This window comes from Mytilus trossulus, chromosome 10, assembly GCF_036588685.1.
Source record: "Mytilus trossulus isolate FHL-02 chromosome 10, PNRI_Mtr1.1.1.hap1, whole genome shotgun sequence".
Taxonomy (NCBI): domain Eukaryota; kingdom Metazoa; phylum Mollusca; class Bivalvia; order Mytilida; family Mytilidae; genus Mytilus; species Mytilus trossulus.
Window position 1 is genome coordinate 57576442 of NC_086382.1, and position 18131 is coordinate 57594572.

Sequence of the window (18131 nt, forward strand, 5' to 3'; positions counted from 1 at the left end):
TTTTATTAGATTATAAATCAAATAAGACAGTTTGAGTCAATTTGGTGAAGATGATTTTGACAGCATGTTTTATTCGTACTATGTGTTCAACTTTTCAAAAGGTGCTATAAGATTATATACTAGTATGTTTTTTATCTTTAGATTGCAGCGACAAACTAGATAGCTGCTTTGATTTTAGCGACGGATCTTGTGTAGGAAGATATGCACCATGGGCCAGAGAAAACTGTGCTTACAGATGTGGTTATTGTCAAGGTATGAAGATATATGAAAGAAAAATATTTGTTCTGAGCGATATAATTGTAAAACAAATATTGGTCTTCTAGTTCTTATTCCTTATAAATATATAAAGTAATTAGCCAATGAAAATTCCAGCTAAACTTATTTGCATTTTTCTCTTTTGTCCCCCTGAGGTTACCATCCAGTAAATAGTCAATGTTTCGGTATTTAATTGATTTAAAAAATACAGTTTGTATGTTAATATGCAGCTCATACATAATATCATGCTTCTATGCTTTTGTTTGTGTTCTCCGTCGTTTATATATATGCCTATCAAAAGTTTTGGTCACGAGCGTTACTGATGGGGGTAAATCACAGGCACTTGTTTCTGTCAATATGGGGTTTGCTATCAATACCCGTGATTTTTCGTACGGGTATTGATAGTAAACCACATATTGACAGAAACAAGTGGCTGTGGTGATTGTGCTCAAATGATGTCTGAACTCTCTTGTTGTTTATTGCTATAAATAGCATGACATTTTTGTTGCAAAAAACATCGCAATGTATTGTTAATGCTACAATTAAGCTATTCCGGACTTGTAACCAAGTTAATACCTACATCTATTATCTATTATAGGAGAAGCTTGTCTTATGTCTCAACATAATATCATGCTCTTTGAAGTTTCAGGACTCAGCAAAACTTATTATTGCGAGGATAATACAATTTAATCGCACCATGCTACACTGCTCTTTATACATGTAAAGTTTTTGTAAGTGCCAAGTACAATAATGTAATGGATACTGTCAATAACATAATGTTTATTCTTAAAATACAGGCAACTATCCACCGTGCCAAGATCAGATAACCTATTGTAAAGAACTTGGCAGTGAAGTTTGTAACCAGAAGGAGTATGCTGGATACGTTCGTCTGAACTGCAGGGAAACTTGTAATAAATGTGAAAGTAAGTCTGACATACCGACGGTACTACATGTAAGAATAACGTTTCATATAGAAAAAAATCACATCTTCAACTGTTATGTACAGCAAAAATCGGCGATACAATGCGAAAACTTCTCGTTCGCTGAAACAAATAAAATTAAATCACACAATATTGCGGAAGGACAATTTGTATAAATTATACCCTGGTATACCTGCAGAATATATCTATTTCACAACATGGCATCAAAGCTGATGTAGAAATATAGATTTAAATCATTTAGAAGATCTTTTTTTTTTTGGAATTTCATCTTATTTTAAAGCTAATTCATGTCAAATTACATGGTATATGTACATGTATAACGAAAAGCAAAACATAACATAATCAACTGTAACAAACTAATGATAAAAAAAAATATCAACATGAATTGTCTTGGCACTTGAATTTCATATTACGTCTTCGGAGAGTCACACTTTATAGCAAATTTAAGTATACTAAAGAGAGTGCAGTGTTTCTGATATACCATTGTTGTCAACATTTATAATGAACATATTTTGTAATTATCTTTTAGTTCCTGCTTTAACCTACGTGCCTGGAAACGATACTGATGTTTTACCAACAGGTTGGTTTGATAAAGATACTTAGAAATTGGCTATCAAATGACAGATGACTTAGAAAAGCTTTAATGGAAAAATTCGAGAAACCGTAGCATGACAAAAACTGCAGTATTTAAGCTACATCTGTTGAAGTGCTTAAACTTTCCGAAGAGCTGGAAGTGCACATAATTTATTTCATAATAAACTATTTTGGTTGAAATCAGCTAGTCTTTGTTTTTGTCAAGTTGTATTATTTTCCATATAGTCGCAAATGATTTTTGTGTAAATTTTTGTTGTTAAACTAAATGCAACTGTCAATGCATTTTTTTTGTCTCAGAAAACAAGTAATATTTTTTACTACAAAACGTAGAAGTATTTATTCATTTATTTTCAGTTATTACTATTGATGTATTTTGATTGAATTGTAAATTGGTATGAATAAATTAGAATATTTGAATTGACTGATTCTAAATGTAGGACTTTGTTACAGCCATTCACACGCAAGCAGCATACATGTACATATATTACTTATTGTAGATCTGGTTCCTACAAAGCCAACAGGGATCAAGCCCACAGTAATTCTAACGAATGAAACCATGAATGAAACATTAGTGGAACAGACTACAGTGGGAACACCTGGTATGCATTTCGGTTACTTTAGTTACGCAGGTCTCTTTTGGGAGGTTGTTTCATTAGCAATCATACCACATTGCCTTATACAGTACTAAATATGTTACTCATAAAATAGGGATAATGAAAGGAGAAAACAGACAAACGGCAGGCTAGAACTATTTTATAAAAGGAAATTGAACAGTATAGAAGTGTTTAAACTTTTTAGTATGGAGTAGAATTTGCTCAAAATTGCACCAGAGATTTATCCGAATAACCTCGTTCAACCATTACACATGGAGTATTGATGTCGTATAATTCCTGTTATGTTGCTTTTTCACTTCCATAAAACACGTCATTCTTGCATCTGCCAACTGATTGTATAATCTATTGAAACACGATATTCTTATTTTATTTAGTTATGAAGCATGTTGATTGCTAATTGCTTGAATAATAAAAATGTACACCATTCTTTTTTTTTAGAATGTGGTGATAAACGTGATAACTGTTTTAACTATGGTGACGAACAATGTATAGGAAGATATGCACCATGGGCCAAAGATAATTGTGCTTATAGATGTGGTTATTGCCCAGGTATGCATTAAAAATTTGAAAAGAAATAGTTTGTTTGATATTTCACATACTACTTTAATTAAATGAACAAAATGCAAAAGTTGAAAAGAAGGCTGACAAATGGAGTATAAGACTTATGACTATTGTGATTTTTTTATTCAATAACAGTAATCTTTTCGTGATGAAAATGAATGCAGATAAGAGTTACATTATATATACACTAGTTTAGTTATACTTATTCTTCTTCCTTGTCTCCTCTTAAAATACCATTTAGACTATTAAATGTTTTATACAACAAAAAACTTTATAGTGCTTAGTAATCGCTTTAAACTGTGTAATTGTCAAAAAAAGACAGAGCATGAGTTTCTGAAGTCTTACGTCACTTAATTTATTTTTTGCAGGACATTATCCACCTTGTGAAGACAAAATAGATTACTGTCAACAGCTCGGAAGTGATGCCTGTACCGATAACCAGTATGCTGGATTTGTCCGTCTTAATTGTAGAAAGACTTGTGATAAATGCACAGGTAGGTCGAGGTACCAGGTATAGGACAACACCCTACTTACGATAACACAAATATAAGGTGGGTGTATATTGAGAAAATATCTATATTGAATATGATCATTTATCGTCTTTAAACAAACATTTTTGATATACATTTTTTGTCTACTCCTAGTTGCAAACATACAAATACGGCATGTCTAAAAAGAATTAATTCATTAAAAAAAACCAGGTAAAATCATAAGTTACCCAACATGATTTTGATTTGATACATTGCACTGTAGTTCGTTTTCTTTTTTTCAAGATTAAAATATGTGATTATCGTCTCTTCTGGTAAATTTACTTAGTATTCAAATATTGTCTTTTTTATTCTGACTAAGAGTACGCTACAGTATATCATTTGTATTGTTCTTTGCGGTTATAGTATGGTTACTGTCGCTTTTGCTGTTAATTAAGAATTTAATGCTTCTTTTTGTAACTTCATTGGGGTGTAAAAGCGTAAACAGAAGTACATTTCATGAAGCGCGGAAGTGATTCATTCTTAAAATGTGCGCACGGTCAACTCTTTTACAACCCTTTGAAGTTACAAAAAGAATCATTCAATACTTCTAATTACAATTTCTATTAGGATCATGAAAACACGATTTTTATCAAATATTGTTTAATTTTCCTGTGCACTTTTATGTGGGACCTCGTGTCATCATGGATGATAAATTTTATTGTTTAATGAAGTTGCTTAAGGAATGACGCGAGATTGAAGTGTAGCCAATCAGAACAACGATATATAATGAAACATACATCTAACGTAATTATTCTTCTATAATTCAATTTTATCGGAATTTTCTTTTGTTAACAATTTTCACTGATTTACTAATCATGACCACATCTCCATATTTGTAATTGCATTGTCATATATTTTTTTCAGTTCCTGCCTTGAATTATGTAACCCCAAACACAACAGCAGTTCAAACAACAGGTTTGTATTATTCAAGATCAATGTAGCATATTCCATAGTTTTGATTATCACATACACAATACAATTGAAAAGTATAGCTTATAATACATGCATGTAAAAAAGGCTGACGGAGTATCTTGATGCAATAACATTTCTGATTTATGATGAGTTTGCCGACATAGAACATGGCAAAATTCACACAATCAAACACTTTCTAAGTATCTTTTTATAGTGTTGTTGCCAGTGTTGTTTCCCATTGATATTTCTAGCTTTGTCAACGATTCCTGTAGTTTTTTCGGAGTCGACATATTGTGTTTCGTACAAACAAATCACTAATGACAATACACTTGTTTCCCAATCCACTATAAATAAATATATCTAAACTAATTAAACTAATGAAAATGCAAAAGTGCTTCTGCAATCATTTTTCTAAGTGCGTAAAATTTATTTTATGTTTGATTAATCACGTATTAAAGATTACCAAATAATTATCTTAGTCAAAACTCCATAAAATGACTCTCAATTAAAGACACTAAAACGGCTTTTATGCAATTTGTATGGTCCGGAACAGAATCATTAGACTTTAACTTTAATCGTTACAGCATTGGTGCCAACAAAGCCAAACGAGACTAAGCCACCAGTAGTACAGACTAACGAAACAGGTATAGTAATACTACAATGTAATAAAAGTCAGTTCAAAGATGTAATGCATAAACTAACACTAGTTGAGTTACTAAAGGCAGCTGAAATAAAACCACTGAAACGAGAAGAAATTGACGGAAAAAGTATTGTACCTATTCTTGTCACAGTTAAATATCAATTTTGTTTTCAAAAGAACATTTTCACAGCGGGTGTTCCGGCCCGTGACCGCGGTGTTATTCATATCCAGAGAAGCAATTAATGAAAAGTGTGTAACGCTGGGGAAGTTTAAATCTGGATCTGATCCCACGGAAGATTGTTGGATTCAGATCCAGATTTTACCTATCCACCTTTCAAATTGTTCATTCATTGTTCCTCATAATTCGGATCCCTTTGCGAATTTTTTATCGGGATTCCCGATGTGATTTCGTACATACTGTGGATTCATTTATTTGCGTTGGTACCAATTTTCGTGGATTGAGGAATCCTGGCATTTTTGTGGATATTTGATTCATGGTTTTATCAGAGTCTGCTTAAATTCATATAGTAAATTGTCATTTGTTGGACATTGAAATTTGTGGATACCGGGTAATCACAGATACAATAAAAATTCGTATTCAACAAATAATAATGAATCCACAGTACCTAAATAAGAATAAACGAAGGAAATCAATAAAACAAAATAGAAAACAAATCATTAGTAAGAAAATTACCTTTATATTCTAGGATATATTATATTATAAACAAATAGATATAGGAAGATGTGGTGTGAGTGCCAACTCTCCATCCAAATAACAATTTAAAAAGTAAACCATTATAGGTTAAAGTACGGCCTTCAACACGGAGCCGTGGCTCGCACCGAACAACAAGCTATAAAGGCCTCAAAATTACTAGTGTAAAACCATTCAAACGGGAACACCAACGGTCTAATCTATATAAACAAAACGAGAAACGAGAAACACGTATATATTACATAAACAAACGACAAAGTACATTTTATTGTCAAGACTATAAGGACCCCATTAGAAATAAGCTTGTTTGCTTTCATGGGTCATCCTTGGGTTAAGGCATTAGTGGTACCTAAGTAACAACCATTGATATATTTAAAGCTTGTATTATGTAATTGTATTTATACTTATAGAAAATAATGGTATAATTGTACCCTATGATAAAACTGTTTGTGCATATATTTATTCATCTCATTAAAAGATTGCTTCAGCCGTGTGAATTGCCCTTCGTTGTCAACTGCTTCCGTTTTATATCAACTGCGTCCAGTTATTATCGCATGCTTTTCTGCAAATTTGTCGTATATAGACGTCATTCAGGGAATTTTGGAAAATACACCTCAATGGTACGATATTTTGTGAAAAACAAAACAAAGTTGGAAAACAAAATTGGAATCTTGAAAATATATTATTAACAATGCAAAACAAATATTACAACACACCAAGTTTTTGTAAAATTTTTAACATAGCTTTTGTCTATATTTCTTCTGCTTAATTTTATGATAAAAAGAACATTACATGTCATTTTTCATATCAGACCCCTTAGCAGCCCATGTTCAAAATCATTCCTCGAGACTATTGGCTCTCATATTGATATCATGGCCTAGGGCCGATAGGGGGTCTGATATGAAAAATGTCATGTTATAATTTATTTATATTGCCTTTGCCTGAATACATGTGGGTTTTTTTATTTATTATAATCATATTTCAGGGTGTAGAGACCTAAAAGATAACTGTTGGAACTATGGTGACGAGAAATGCTTGGGAATCTATTCCCCTTGGGCCAAAGCTAACTGTCCATATAGATGCGGATATTGTCCTAGTATGTGCACATTCATAACTTTAATATGAGTTTTATATATTTATATCAATACATGGTACACATACTCTAAATATTCTAAATTATTATTAAACGATCGCAAGATCTCATTTTCGATTGAATCAATATCCAATGTTAAGTATTTTGTGACAAATTTATAATCATCATCCATGATTTGCTTGACGATCAGATTTTTACCTTTTAATGTGTAATCGTTTGATGCACGTTTTTTTCGCGAAAGGCGCCAATGACCATCAGGACAGTAATTTCGATGTCATGCTACATCAAGAATGTCACAATAAGAAGGTATAAGATTTATGTAAAGTGGTACCTGTCTTCAGTGCAGCATCAATTCATTGAAAATATGTTGGTTCCTTGAACAAAACCTGCTCTCTCTCTGTTTTAGATACACCACCATGTGTAGACAAGCTTGCTAATTGTGACGAGTATGGAGACAATGTTTGTACTGACTCATTTTATGCTGGCTGGTCTAGGATGAACTGTAGGAAATACTGTAATAAATGTGAAGGTATGTTGATCAAGATAAGAGATAATTCTGATAAAGGGAGGGTCATGTATAACATTTGAAACTACGAGGATTTATATTCGACTGTTATTTATCTAGACGACTTTGAGTTTATTTGATTTGATTCGACGTTTTTTTTTAACCTAAACGCCAGTCAATTATAATTATATCATAGGTTAGACTTTCTATTCCATACCTTTGAATTGTAGTACCATACCATGCTAACATAACACAGTCGACAGTGGCAACAACAACGGGAATGACTACACAGGGAACCAGAAATGCTACCACGATGACACTTTTAACAACAAAACATATTACACCACCAACAGTCCACACAGAGGAGCCAAGTAAACTTAATACCACAACGCCATCGGTGCTTCCTACTGGTGATGGTAGGCATACACTATAATATTCTATTATAATTAATTTCAATGAATAACTTATGTAAAGAAAAATTATTATAAACATATGTACTGACTTTGGAGGCGGGTAGTATGAGTTGCTTGAGAGTTACAAAAAAACATGTTGTAAATATTTCGGGCTTATCGATCATGTTTTGAAACCATTTGCAACACTTGGCTAAAGCGATACTTGTATTTCTGTTCCTCCGCTTAACATGTTGCATTTAGGTATAGTTTGGTCGGGGATCCTAATAATGCGTCCGTGTAGTGTGCATGTCTTCCCGTGGACTGTTACGTTGAGAATAAGTATATAAGAACAGTTCAGTATGAAACACCGCATGCATTCATGTCTAGTGATAATCTATATGTTGGCAGGTTCAACCCACAATTTATCTCAAAATGTCTTGTACTAAGTCAGGAATATGAAAGTTGTTATCTAATAGTTCGTTTCTATGTATGTTTCATTGTTGTTGTTTTTTTTTTGGTTTTTTTTTTGCACATCATCGTTCTGTTGTTTCGTTATTTTCCTAATATAGTTGATGTGTTTTCCTTGGCTTTGGTTTGTAACCCATATTTGTTATCTCTGAATCGATTTATTTCTTTTAAACAGCGGTATACTACTGTTGCCTTTATTTATCAATGGACGTTTAACACCAATCTGTTCTAGCGAAATAATTCATTAACACTTATATATTATCACAATGTTCTCATATTTGCATTTTTTATATTAAAACAGCATGTAAAGATACTAGAGATGATTGTGCAAACTATGACGACGAGGCCTGTGGTGGGGTTTTTACAACATGGGCAATGACCAACTGTGCCCGCAGATGTGGATACTGCACAAGTAAGCTTACACATTTGAAAACTTTAGTAATACATCATAATGGTTTTTTTAACTGATTATATTAAAACACATGTCACTATAATAAACAATTTGGTATTGGTATTGGTATTATATATATAAAAAGAAATGAAATTTAAACGGGGGAAAAATGGGGGAAATGCTTTTATTATTTTGAAAGTTGAAATGTTAATATATTTTTCGGAAGACTTGCATCTTTTTGGGCTTTACATATTCAATTAAAACATATGTTTTTGTCATTTTTACAATTGATTGAAGATTTAGAACATTTGAGCAGACTTATCATACTACTGTTACAATTATGAAATATTTTAAATCAATTTCAGATGAGCTGATATGTAAAGATTTCGTGAAGTGTGACAATCTACCAAACACTTTATGTACAGCTGAAGAATATAAATGCATAGCCGAAACATCCTGTCGTAAATTCTGTGGACTTTGTTCAGGTAGTATTTTCATTTTGATATTTTCAAAGTATGCTAAAAAATGTACCCCTAAAATGTTTATATTTAATTTTAAGTTTTCTACAATTGGGTTCTCTTAAGCAACAACGTTTAAGACTGAATGATAAAATATCTTACAAGCTTACTTCTAAATCATTTATCTGAAAGAACATTTTGATGATGGTTCTAATTCCCTCTTTTTTTCTGAAAGGTGGACAAAAGAGACTAGTCTTTCTCAACAAAAATTATATTGTTAAATGGTGATTATAAGTATATGGACCTGCTGTCTTTTCCTATAATTTTTATCTGTTATACATTTTCTTTTGAAAAGATATTTCCTTTATTAAAATGTTGTTATCTTGAATCTAGCAGCAAATATCTTCATATATACAAATAAAAACATTATTTATGTATATGTATATGTATATTTTGGTTTAGTTCAATTTGTTTGTGTAATTTCTTTACGTTATAAAGAAATATTCATTCATAAAAATTACAACGAATTATGTATCTTAGGTATATATATATATATATATATATATATCATGTTTAATCGAGACGTGATACTCCGTTGTAACAATTTTGTCATTCTGGGGGTTGATAAAGAGGAAGTACATGTCCTAGGAATGCCATCCGTTACCTTAAGGCCTTAATCGTATCACTTCTACCGAAAACGTACGGAGTCGCAGGTGACATGGAAAGAAATAGTAGCATCCTTTAAAATAAAAATGGTAAGATATTCTAGATTTTTCATTATAATTTATTTTACTTTTACTCTTATTCATGTATACCTCTGTTAATTTATTTACTTGTTATAAAAAATATTATTTTTTATAATAACAACAATAATAATAATAATAATAATAATAATAATAATAATAATAATAATACTATGAAAGTATTTAAAAAAATAATAATGATAAAAATGAAATTTCTTTTTTATATAGTATTTTTGATAAACAAATGATAAAAATATAATTGTTATCAAAGTATTTAGGATAAAATAATCAAAATGTATTTAAAATAAAATAATCAAAAAGTATTTAAAATAAAATAATCAAAAAGTATTTAAAATAAAATAATCAAAAAGTATTTAAAATAAAATAATCAGAAGAATTATTATAGTAATAGTACAAATAAACAATAATCATCACTAAAGTATGAATGGCCTCTTATTTACATCTATATAATAAGTATTCGATCTTGTTTCAGAACTAAGAATCTAGAAGATAAATGAAAAAGAGATATGCTGTGTTTGTATCTTTCCATACTTGCAATATGGAAGGGCATTTTGTGCATTCGAAGAAGGAGGCGCTCCAAAAAAGATATCGAGATTAAAACTATCTGCGAAAAGGATGTCATTGAAAACGACGAAAAGCCAGACAAGAAAAAATGTTCCAAAAAACATTTGATACTTGGTCTTGTACAGTTCATACTAATCACTGGAACAATGACATTTTTTATTTATATGGTCAACGAACGTACAGAAAAGTCATGTGGACAACTTGAAATTCCAGATAAATGGAAGTGCCAGTTTAACCATTTTTTCAATACTAACCACGAGGTAAAAGTTGATCAACATTTTAAATGTCAAAGCGTGACGAATAAAACATTTGAAGAAAACTTGAGTATTATTCATGGATACGCTAGAAATATGTCAAACAAAATTACAAAAGTGTTAAATGTAAGGGATTCCCATTTTCATTTTCTAGATATGTTTGAAAATAAAACTAATACTAAATTGGAACTAAATTCTACATTATCTAAAAACGAATCGAACGAAGAGGACAAAACACATTTACCAAAACTGATCCAAAACGAGGTTAAAAGTTTCCTGTATATCATCCATAAAATTGGCAAATCTGCCCACAAACCGGACTATGGAAAACAACAGAATAAACCGTCATCACCAGCTATTGTCACTGCCATGTCTGATGAAAACATTAGCGAGGGGAAAGCATTTTTGAAGAACGTAGTACGTAAAATATATCCTTTGCAAGACATACAGAGACTAGTGATTTACGACTTTGGATTGTCAAAGGACCACATTGATTATCTTGCAATGAGATGTTCCTTCTGTGAGATCAGACAATTTCCTTTTGAAAAATTTGGAAATCTGACTATTCATTATGCGTTAAAGCCCCTGATGATAGGACTTTCACTCGAGGAATTTCAGACCGTTATTTGGGCGGATCCCTATATTCGTTTCCAACCAGTGTATTTAAGTAATGTTGTAAAATCTGCACAGAAATATGGAATCCAAGCTGCTAAGAACTATGAAAATGTACGAATTACTAATCAAGATGTCCGACGCAATGTTATAACATATTTGGAAGAGGAAACATGTATGGATACTTTTGATGAAATACAGTCAAAATTCTTAGTTTTCAGTCGAGACAGGTCAGCGTATGATATCGTATTGCCATGGATACAATCTTCAGTTGGATATGGAGAAATGTTAAAAGGAAGTGTAAATCAACGTGTAACGTCTATTTATAATCCCGTGGAAGAAACTATTTTAGATATAATACTCAACCGTTTATACAACAGAAATATGTCCAATATCTTAATGGATATGAATGATTATGTTTATATTGATAAACATGTTATATACAATGCCGTTAGTCATTAAAAAAGTTGAGTTTGATTTTGTCATTTGATTTGATTAAAGGGAAAAAATACCGATATTACATGTAATAATTTAAAAATTGTCACACGTTCAATAGATAATTTGTGTTTCATATATCAAAAAACTTAAATTTTCTGTTCCTCTAACGAATATTTTGTAAACAAAACACGTCTGATGTGCAAATTTTAAACCTTGTTTCTTCGGTTAGTTTATTTACCAACAATATGATACTAATATTCGGGGCTACCCTTTACTTATTTTTCATGAAACAATAGAGACGCTTTTAATCTCAACCTGCATAAATTGATAATCACACTACAAAACGTATGTTCCATGAAACAGTAGAGACGCTTTTACTAAGCGTCTTTATTGTTTTACTTTTAGAAATACTAAGGGTTTTCTACCTCAGGAATATATCACCTATTAAGCTAATTTAGCAAAACTTTTAGAAATTTTTGGTCCTCAATTTTCTTCGAACTTCGTACTTTATTTGGCTTTTTTAACCTTTACTTTATTCGATCGTCACTGATGAGTTTTTTGTAGACGAAATGCGCTTCTGACACAAATACAAAATTTCAATCCTGGTTTCTATGATGAGTTTATTTTTAATCGTTTAACACACATAACAAATTCATTTCATCGACATTTAGAATTTCAAGCAGCTACATTTTATAATGTACTATTCTTCAAGTAATAATATTTTTATCAATTGTCAGAAATTTACCTAGATTCGCACTAAGGTATGTTTACGCTTATATTCTTTGGATCAACTCGAGTTTTAACCGCGAAGACCAAAACAAGCCTACCGCTATTTTTTTAATACACATCAGTTCGTGGATTAAAATTGAAATATATCAACAATACAAAACTGCAAGGGAAATTAATATAGGAATATCCCCTATTTAATTGCAAACTCACTAGGTCAAACATATCAAATGATATGCATGTACTGTAATTATACTATTATACTAACATTTAACAAACATATTCTCTCAATTGGTCAAAATCATTGTTAAGTGAAAGCTTATTTTATTTGTTTTAAATAAAATTGATTAGGTTCGAAAAAGCATCTTTTTTTTAACAAAATGCATTTCTATACAATATAGAGCATCCATTATATCGTATTTATAAAATAACTTTGTTGATACGAAATAAAATTGCAGCACTAGAAACAGAATGTGTTTTCACTTGCATATGTAAACGGAATATCAAAAGACACCTTCGATCTGACGTTAGAAATGACTGTTTGTACGTTTTTACCACGTTATAATGTCTTTTGTCCACTGGTCAACAGTAAAATCACTAGAAAGTTACTGAGATAATTATATCTTATTGACTGTTAATTAATGAGAAAAAGATCGACCCAAACAAAATGTCACTAATAGTCAGTATCCAATCAACATCGACAAGTTGACATATTTAATATTAGCCCTGAAGAAGTTATGGTTCGATATGAACACATACTATCAAACTAATATCTGTTGGCGTGATATAGTTTGCAAGCATTTAATTGATCACTGCATAAGACATCAACATTTGACATAAATATATATTTGGATTAATTTGGTAAATAACAAAGTGTCCGTTGTGAGCATAACATCAGGGTGTAAGATTTGTTTGCTCTTTGAGCTTCTAATTTGTCTCAAAATCAAGCTCATTGAGTTTCAGTTTAATAAATAAATATCCTTACTGACCGACCTGAATGAAGGTTCAGATGTAAGTTAACCTTAAATAGTCAAACACCAAACGTGCGTCTGGTGTATACATTTTTTTATCTATTGCTGGTCGACATTTCCTCTCCGATTTTTTTCACCGATCAGCAACCAACACTTTTGTGTAAACATGAATAATCATTGATATGGTCATAATCACAAATTGAATTTTTACAAAATGTTATTTTTTTCTAAATACAAAGTATTTTTTATCCCATGAATAAATTACCATAAATGTATTTGGCCAATTTTTTTTTTTATAGTTTTGGGTCCTCGGTGATCTTTAAATTCGTACTCTTTTTTCGACAATCGTCACTGTTTCATCTTTTGTAAACAAAACGCGCGTCTGACGAACACTTTTTTATGGTAAATATATATTATGCTTTTATTTCCAGCAAATACTATTAGTACGCACTGAACATGATTTACAATTCAATGTAATCTACAAGGAGGGATAGGGCTAGATGTTTCTGTAAAGCTTCAGCACATATTATATGTTGTAGTATCGATTTGTTTTTTTTTAAATTAGTTTCTTGCAAAAAAAAGAATATTCAGGGAAATGATTAGTCTGAAAATGGTTTAAATATCGTTTTGGTAATGAATGTAGATATGAGTTTATGTCGCACATGTGATTTAAAATGGAACAGAGAGCGCCTAAGAAATGACACTAGACGAACTTAGGCATGGTATATGCGATGTTTATTAACACAAAACACAAATGTCTATATTAAGATATGTATTTTTTTTTTAGAAAAGACAACTAGCTATACAACAGAAGAACCGACTACCTCCATTCAAACTTCAACTGTATCAGAATTACTAACTACAATGCAACCGAAGACCCCACAGCCAGTTATTTCAACAACGTTAGCAACAACCATGATAACACAAGTGCCAACCAGCCAATCTACGACTGTTTCCACTCAAGCTGTTACAAAATCTATTTCAACGACTGAATCGACCACTCTATCTACCACAATGAGAATCCCAACCAAGCTTTCTACGTCAGCTTCGTCATCTGTTCAAACAACAACACTGAGAACAAATCCACCAACCAATCCCCCAACACCAGAACTAACCAGTGAACCAACGAAAGTAACTATAACTGAACAAAAAACACCAGAACCAACCAAAACATCTACACAAGTACCAACAAAAATATCTACACCAGAGCCTTCTAAGTTACCCACACCAATAACGACCACACCATCTACAACAGAACAAACCCAATCATCTACACAGGAAATAATTAAAACATCAACGGCAGCACCGACTAAGCCATCGACACCAGAACCAACAAAACTAACTACACAAGAACCTACTAAGTTGTCAACTTCAGAACCTACTAAACCATCAACACCAGAACCAACTAAACTAACAACTGCAGTGCCAACTAAATTAACTACACTAGAACCTACCATACAATCCACACCAGAACCTACAAAACTAACCACGCCAGTACCAACTAAAGCAACTACTCCAGAACCTACAATACAATCCACACCAGAACCAACAAAACTTACCACGCCAGTACCAACTACATTAACTACTCCAGAACCTACTAAACAATCCACACCAGAACCAACAAAACTAACCACGCCAGTACCAACTACATTAACTACTCCAGAACCTACTAAACAATCCACACCAGAACCAACAAAACTAACCACGCCAGTACCAACTACATTAACTACTCCAGAACCTACTAAACAATCCACACCAGAACCAACAAAACTAACCACACCAGTACCAACTACATTAACTACTCCAGAACCTACTAAACAATCTACACCAGAACCAACAAAACTATCAACAATGTTGCCAACACAATCATCCACACTAGAACCAAAAAAACCTTCAACACCAGAACAAACACAATCCTTTACATCTGAACAAACTACTCCAGAACAAGATACACAAACTTCTATAGAACCTTCTACACAAGAACCTGCCATACTATCAACCGAAGAATCATTTATACCATCGACACCAGAGCCCACTAAACCATCAACATTAGAGCCATCCAAACCATCAACACCAGAACCAACAAAACCTACCATGTTATCAGTAACTACACCAGAACCCACAATGCCATCTACATCTGAACAAACCAATGCATCTACTCCTGAACCTACTAGACCATCAACACCAGAACCAACGAAACCATCAACACCAGAACCAACAAAACCATCAACGCCGGAACCACCAAAACCATCTACGCCTGAACCAACCAATTCATCTACTCCTGAACCTACTATACCATCTACACCTGAACCAATGAAAGCATCTACTCCTGAACCTACTAGACAATCAACACCAGAACCAACAAAACCATCCACACCTGAACCAATGAATGCATCTACCCCTGAACCTACTAGACAATCCACACCAGAACCAACGAAACCATCCACACAAGAACCAACTAAACCATCAACACCAGAACCAACAAAACCATCTACACCTGAACCAACCAATGCATCTACTCCTGAACCTACTAGACCATCAACACCGGAACCAACAAAACCATCCACACCTGAACCGACTAATGCATCTACTCCTGAACCTACTAGACCATCTACACCAGAACCAACTAATGCATCTACTCCTGAACCTACTAGACCATCAACACCAGAACCAACAAAACCATCTACACCTGAACAGACTAATGCATCTACTCCTGAACCTACTAGACCATCAACACCGGAACCAACAAAACCGTCTACACCTGAACCAGCTAATACATCTACTCCTGAACCTACCAGACCATCAACACCAGAACCAACAAAACCATCAACACCTGAACCAATAAAACCATCAACACCAGAACCTACAAAACCATCTACACTTGCACCAACTAATTCATCTACTCCTGAACCTACTAGACCGTCTACACCAGAACCAACAAAACCATCAACACCAGAACCAACCAATTCATCTACACCTGAACCTACCCGACCATCTACACCAGAACCAACGAAACCATCAACACCAGAACCAACAAAACCATCAACACCAGAACCAACAAAACCACCAACACCAGAACCAACCAATTCATCTACACCTGAACCTACCCGACCATCTACACCAGAACCAACAAAACCATCGACACCAGAACCAACAAAACCATCTTCACCTGAACCAACAAATGCATCTACTCCTGAACCTACTAGACCATCTACACCTGAACCAACTAATGCATCTACTCCTGAACCTACTAGACCATCTACACCTGAACCAACAAATGCATCTACTCCTGAACCTACTAGACCATCTACTCCTGAACCTACTAGACCATCAACACCTGCACCATCTAACTCGTCTACTCCTGAACCTACTAGACCGTCTACACCTGAACCAACAACACCGGAACCAAAGAAACCCACGCTATCACCAATAAACCCAGATTACTCAAAAGAACAACCAACACCATCACCAACACTTCCAACATTAAGTTTGTCATCATCTGGTCCAAAAGGTAAACAGTTTTTTGATGTTATTTCAAAGTATTGCTCTGTCTTTGTGTAACATGATATCAATCACAATACTGACACAACAAACTATACTAAAATACATAGATGTAACACAATATGTGCTGATAAAATCCAAAAATGATTTGAAATTTGGCAAATCATATAATTCATTATTGAAAAGAGACAGTTTTAAAGAAAATAATAACACGTATGAATACTAGTAAAATGAAATTAAATAAACCAAATCTGTAAGTCAACAATCTGTCAATGAATGTCTGCGGTAACAATAAAAACAGTCTTTTAAGTGAGGACACAAAATGCTAAAAGAAATGAAACAAAACACTTAATAATTAATGCTGTTGAGCAGATTTTCATCTGACATGATATTTCTGCAAACTAGATTTTTTTCCATGTATATGGATGTCTACGGTAATAATAGCAAAATGTCTATCAAATTAATGAGAACACAAAAGTACTGATAAAAAATGTTGGTAGAAGTTATATATCAAACGATTTTTGTCAATGAATTTTTCATATTCAAACAACAAATACGTATGGTCATATTTGAACTATTTTTGTTCCGATGGATAATCACTATGTTTGAATATAAACGTTCCTGTATACTTAATCTAATTTACCTGCTTCTTTACAGTATGTAGTACAAATTTTGTGGAACCTGTTCCAACGTGTTGTAAAGTGTGCGCATGTCCAGGTGCACAAGTGTTTGGACGAGTAATAAATGAACTCGGTGAACCCATTCCTAATGCTGAAATCTCGTTCTCGGGTTGTGAATGTGTACGATATTTAACAGATCCATCTGGAAATTATGAAATCCTTAACATTTGTGTTGAAGGACATGAAATGTTATATGAACATCCGGGTTATATGGCCTCAAAAGTTTTACCAGTGCCTGTAGTACCAGGTGGAAAATTCTGGAAAGCAGATAACATTCTGAAAACAAAACCGATTGTTCCGGGACTTAATGTAACACAAACAGTTACTGGTTGAAATGTTTATTGACGGACAAGTTTATACGTGTAGTAAACTATTGATGTAGCGATATCTGTGATAACAAACTTGTTAAGTGAAAGTCGTTTTTTCATCTGTTTAATCATGTATACATATTCATTTGATAATATTTCATTAGATTGAAGGTCTTACAGAGACCTGTTGTTGTTTCTATTTTTTTGTCATATAAAGGATAGTGATCCCAATAAATTTCTACCTATA

General features: G+C 32.8%; 3 protein-coding genes across 3 annotated transcripts in view; 2 read left to right on the forward strand and 1 right to left on the reverse strand.

Moving 5' to 3' along the window:
• Window positions 1–7300, reverse strand: part of LOC134688237 (popeye domain-containing protein 3-like) — a 25773-nt gene extending 18473 nt beyond the window's left edge. The window contains exon 1 of the mRNA XM_063548735.1: window positions 7184–7300. The gene's annotated coding sequence lies outside the window, so the exon portion shown is untranslated. The remainder of the gene's footprint in view (window positions 1–7183) is intronic.
• The window catches only part of LOC134688234 (mucin-2-like), a 20390-nt gene extending 2259 nt beyond the window's left edge, over window positions 1–18131 (forward strand). Inside the window, exons 2-16 of the mRNA XM_063548733.1 lie at window positions 142–252; window positions 1053–1178; window positions 1726–1776; window positions 2288–2389; window positions 2843–2953; window positions 3334–3459; window positions 4360–4410; window positions 4992–5051; window positions 6745–6855; window positions 7259–7381; window positions 7588–7773; window positions 8519–8629; window positions 8974–9093; window positions 14183–16906; window positions 17554–18131. Coding sequence (XP_063404803.1) covers window positions 142–252; window positions 1053–1178; window positions 1726–1776; window positions 2288–2389; window positions 2843–2953; window positions 3334–3459; window positions 4360–4410; window positions 4992–5051; window positions 6745–6855; window positions 7259–7381; window positions 7588–7773; window positions 8519–8629; window positions 8974–9093; window positions 14183–16906; window positions 17554–17909 — 4469 coding nt within the window. The 3' untranslated portion in view covers window positions 17910–18131. The remainder of the gene's footprint in view (window positions 1–141; window positions 253–1052; window positions 1179–1725; window positions 1777–2287; window positions 2390–2842; window positions 2954–3333; window positions 3460–4359; window positions 4411–4991; window positions 5052–6744; window positions 6856–7258; window positions 7382–7587; window positions 7774–8518; window positions 8630–8973; window positions 9094–14182; window positions 16907–17553) is intronic.
• Window positions 9663–11777, forward strand: LOC134688236 (uncharacterized). Its single transcript, XM_063548734.1, has 2 exons — window positions 9663–9821; window positions 10303–11777. Exon 2 carries the CDS (start codon window positions 10337–10339, stop codon window positions 11720–11722), a length of 1386 nt encoding a protein of 461 aa, XP_063404804.1. The 5' UTR covers window positions 9663–9821; window positions 10303–10336; the 3' UTR covers window positions 11723–11777.

Bases quoted from the DNA above. Each gene is read 5' to 3' on its own strand.
- LOC134688236 (XM_063548734.1), top strand. From the start codon at position 10,337: ATGCTGTGTTTGTATCTTTCCATACTTGCAATATGGAAGGGCATTTTG.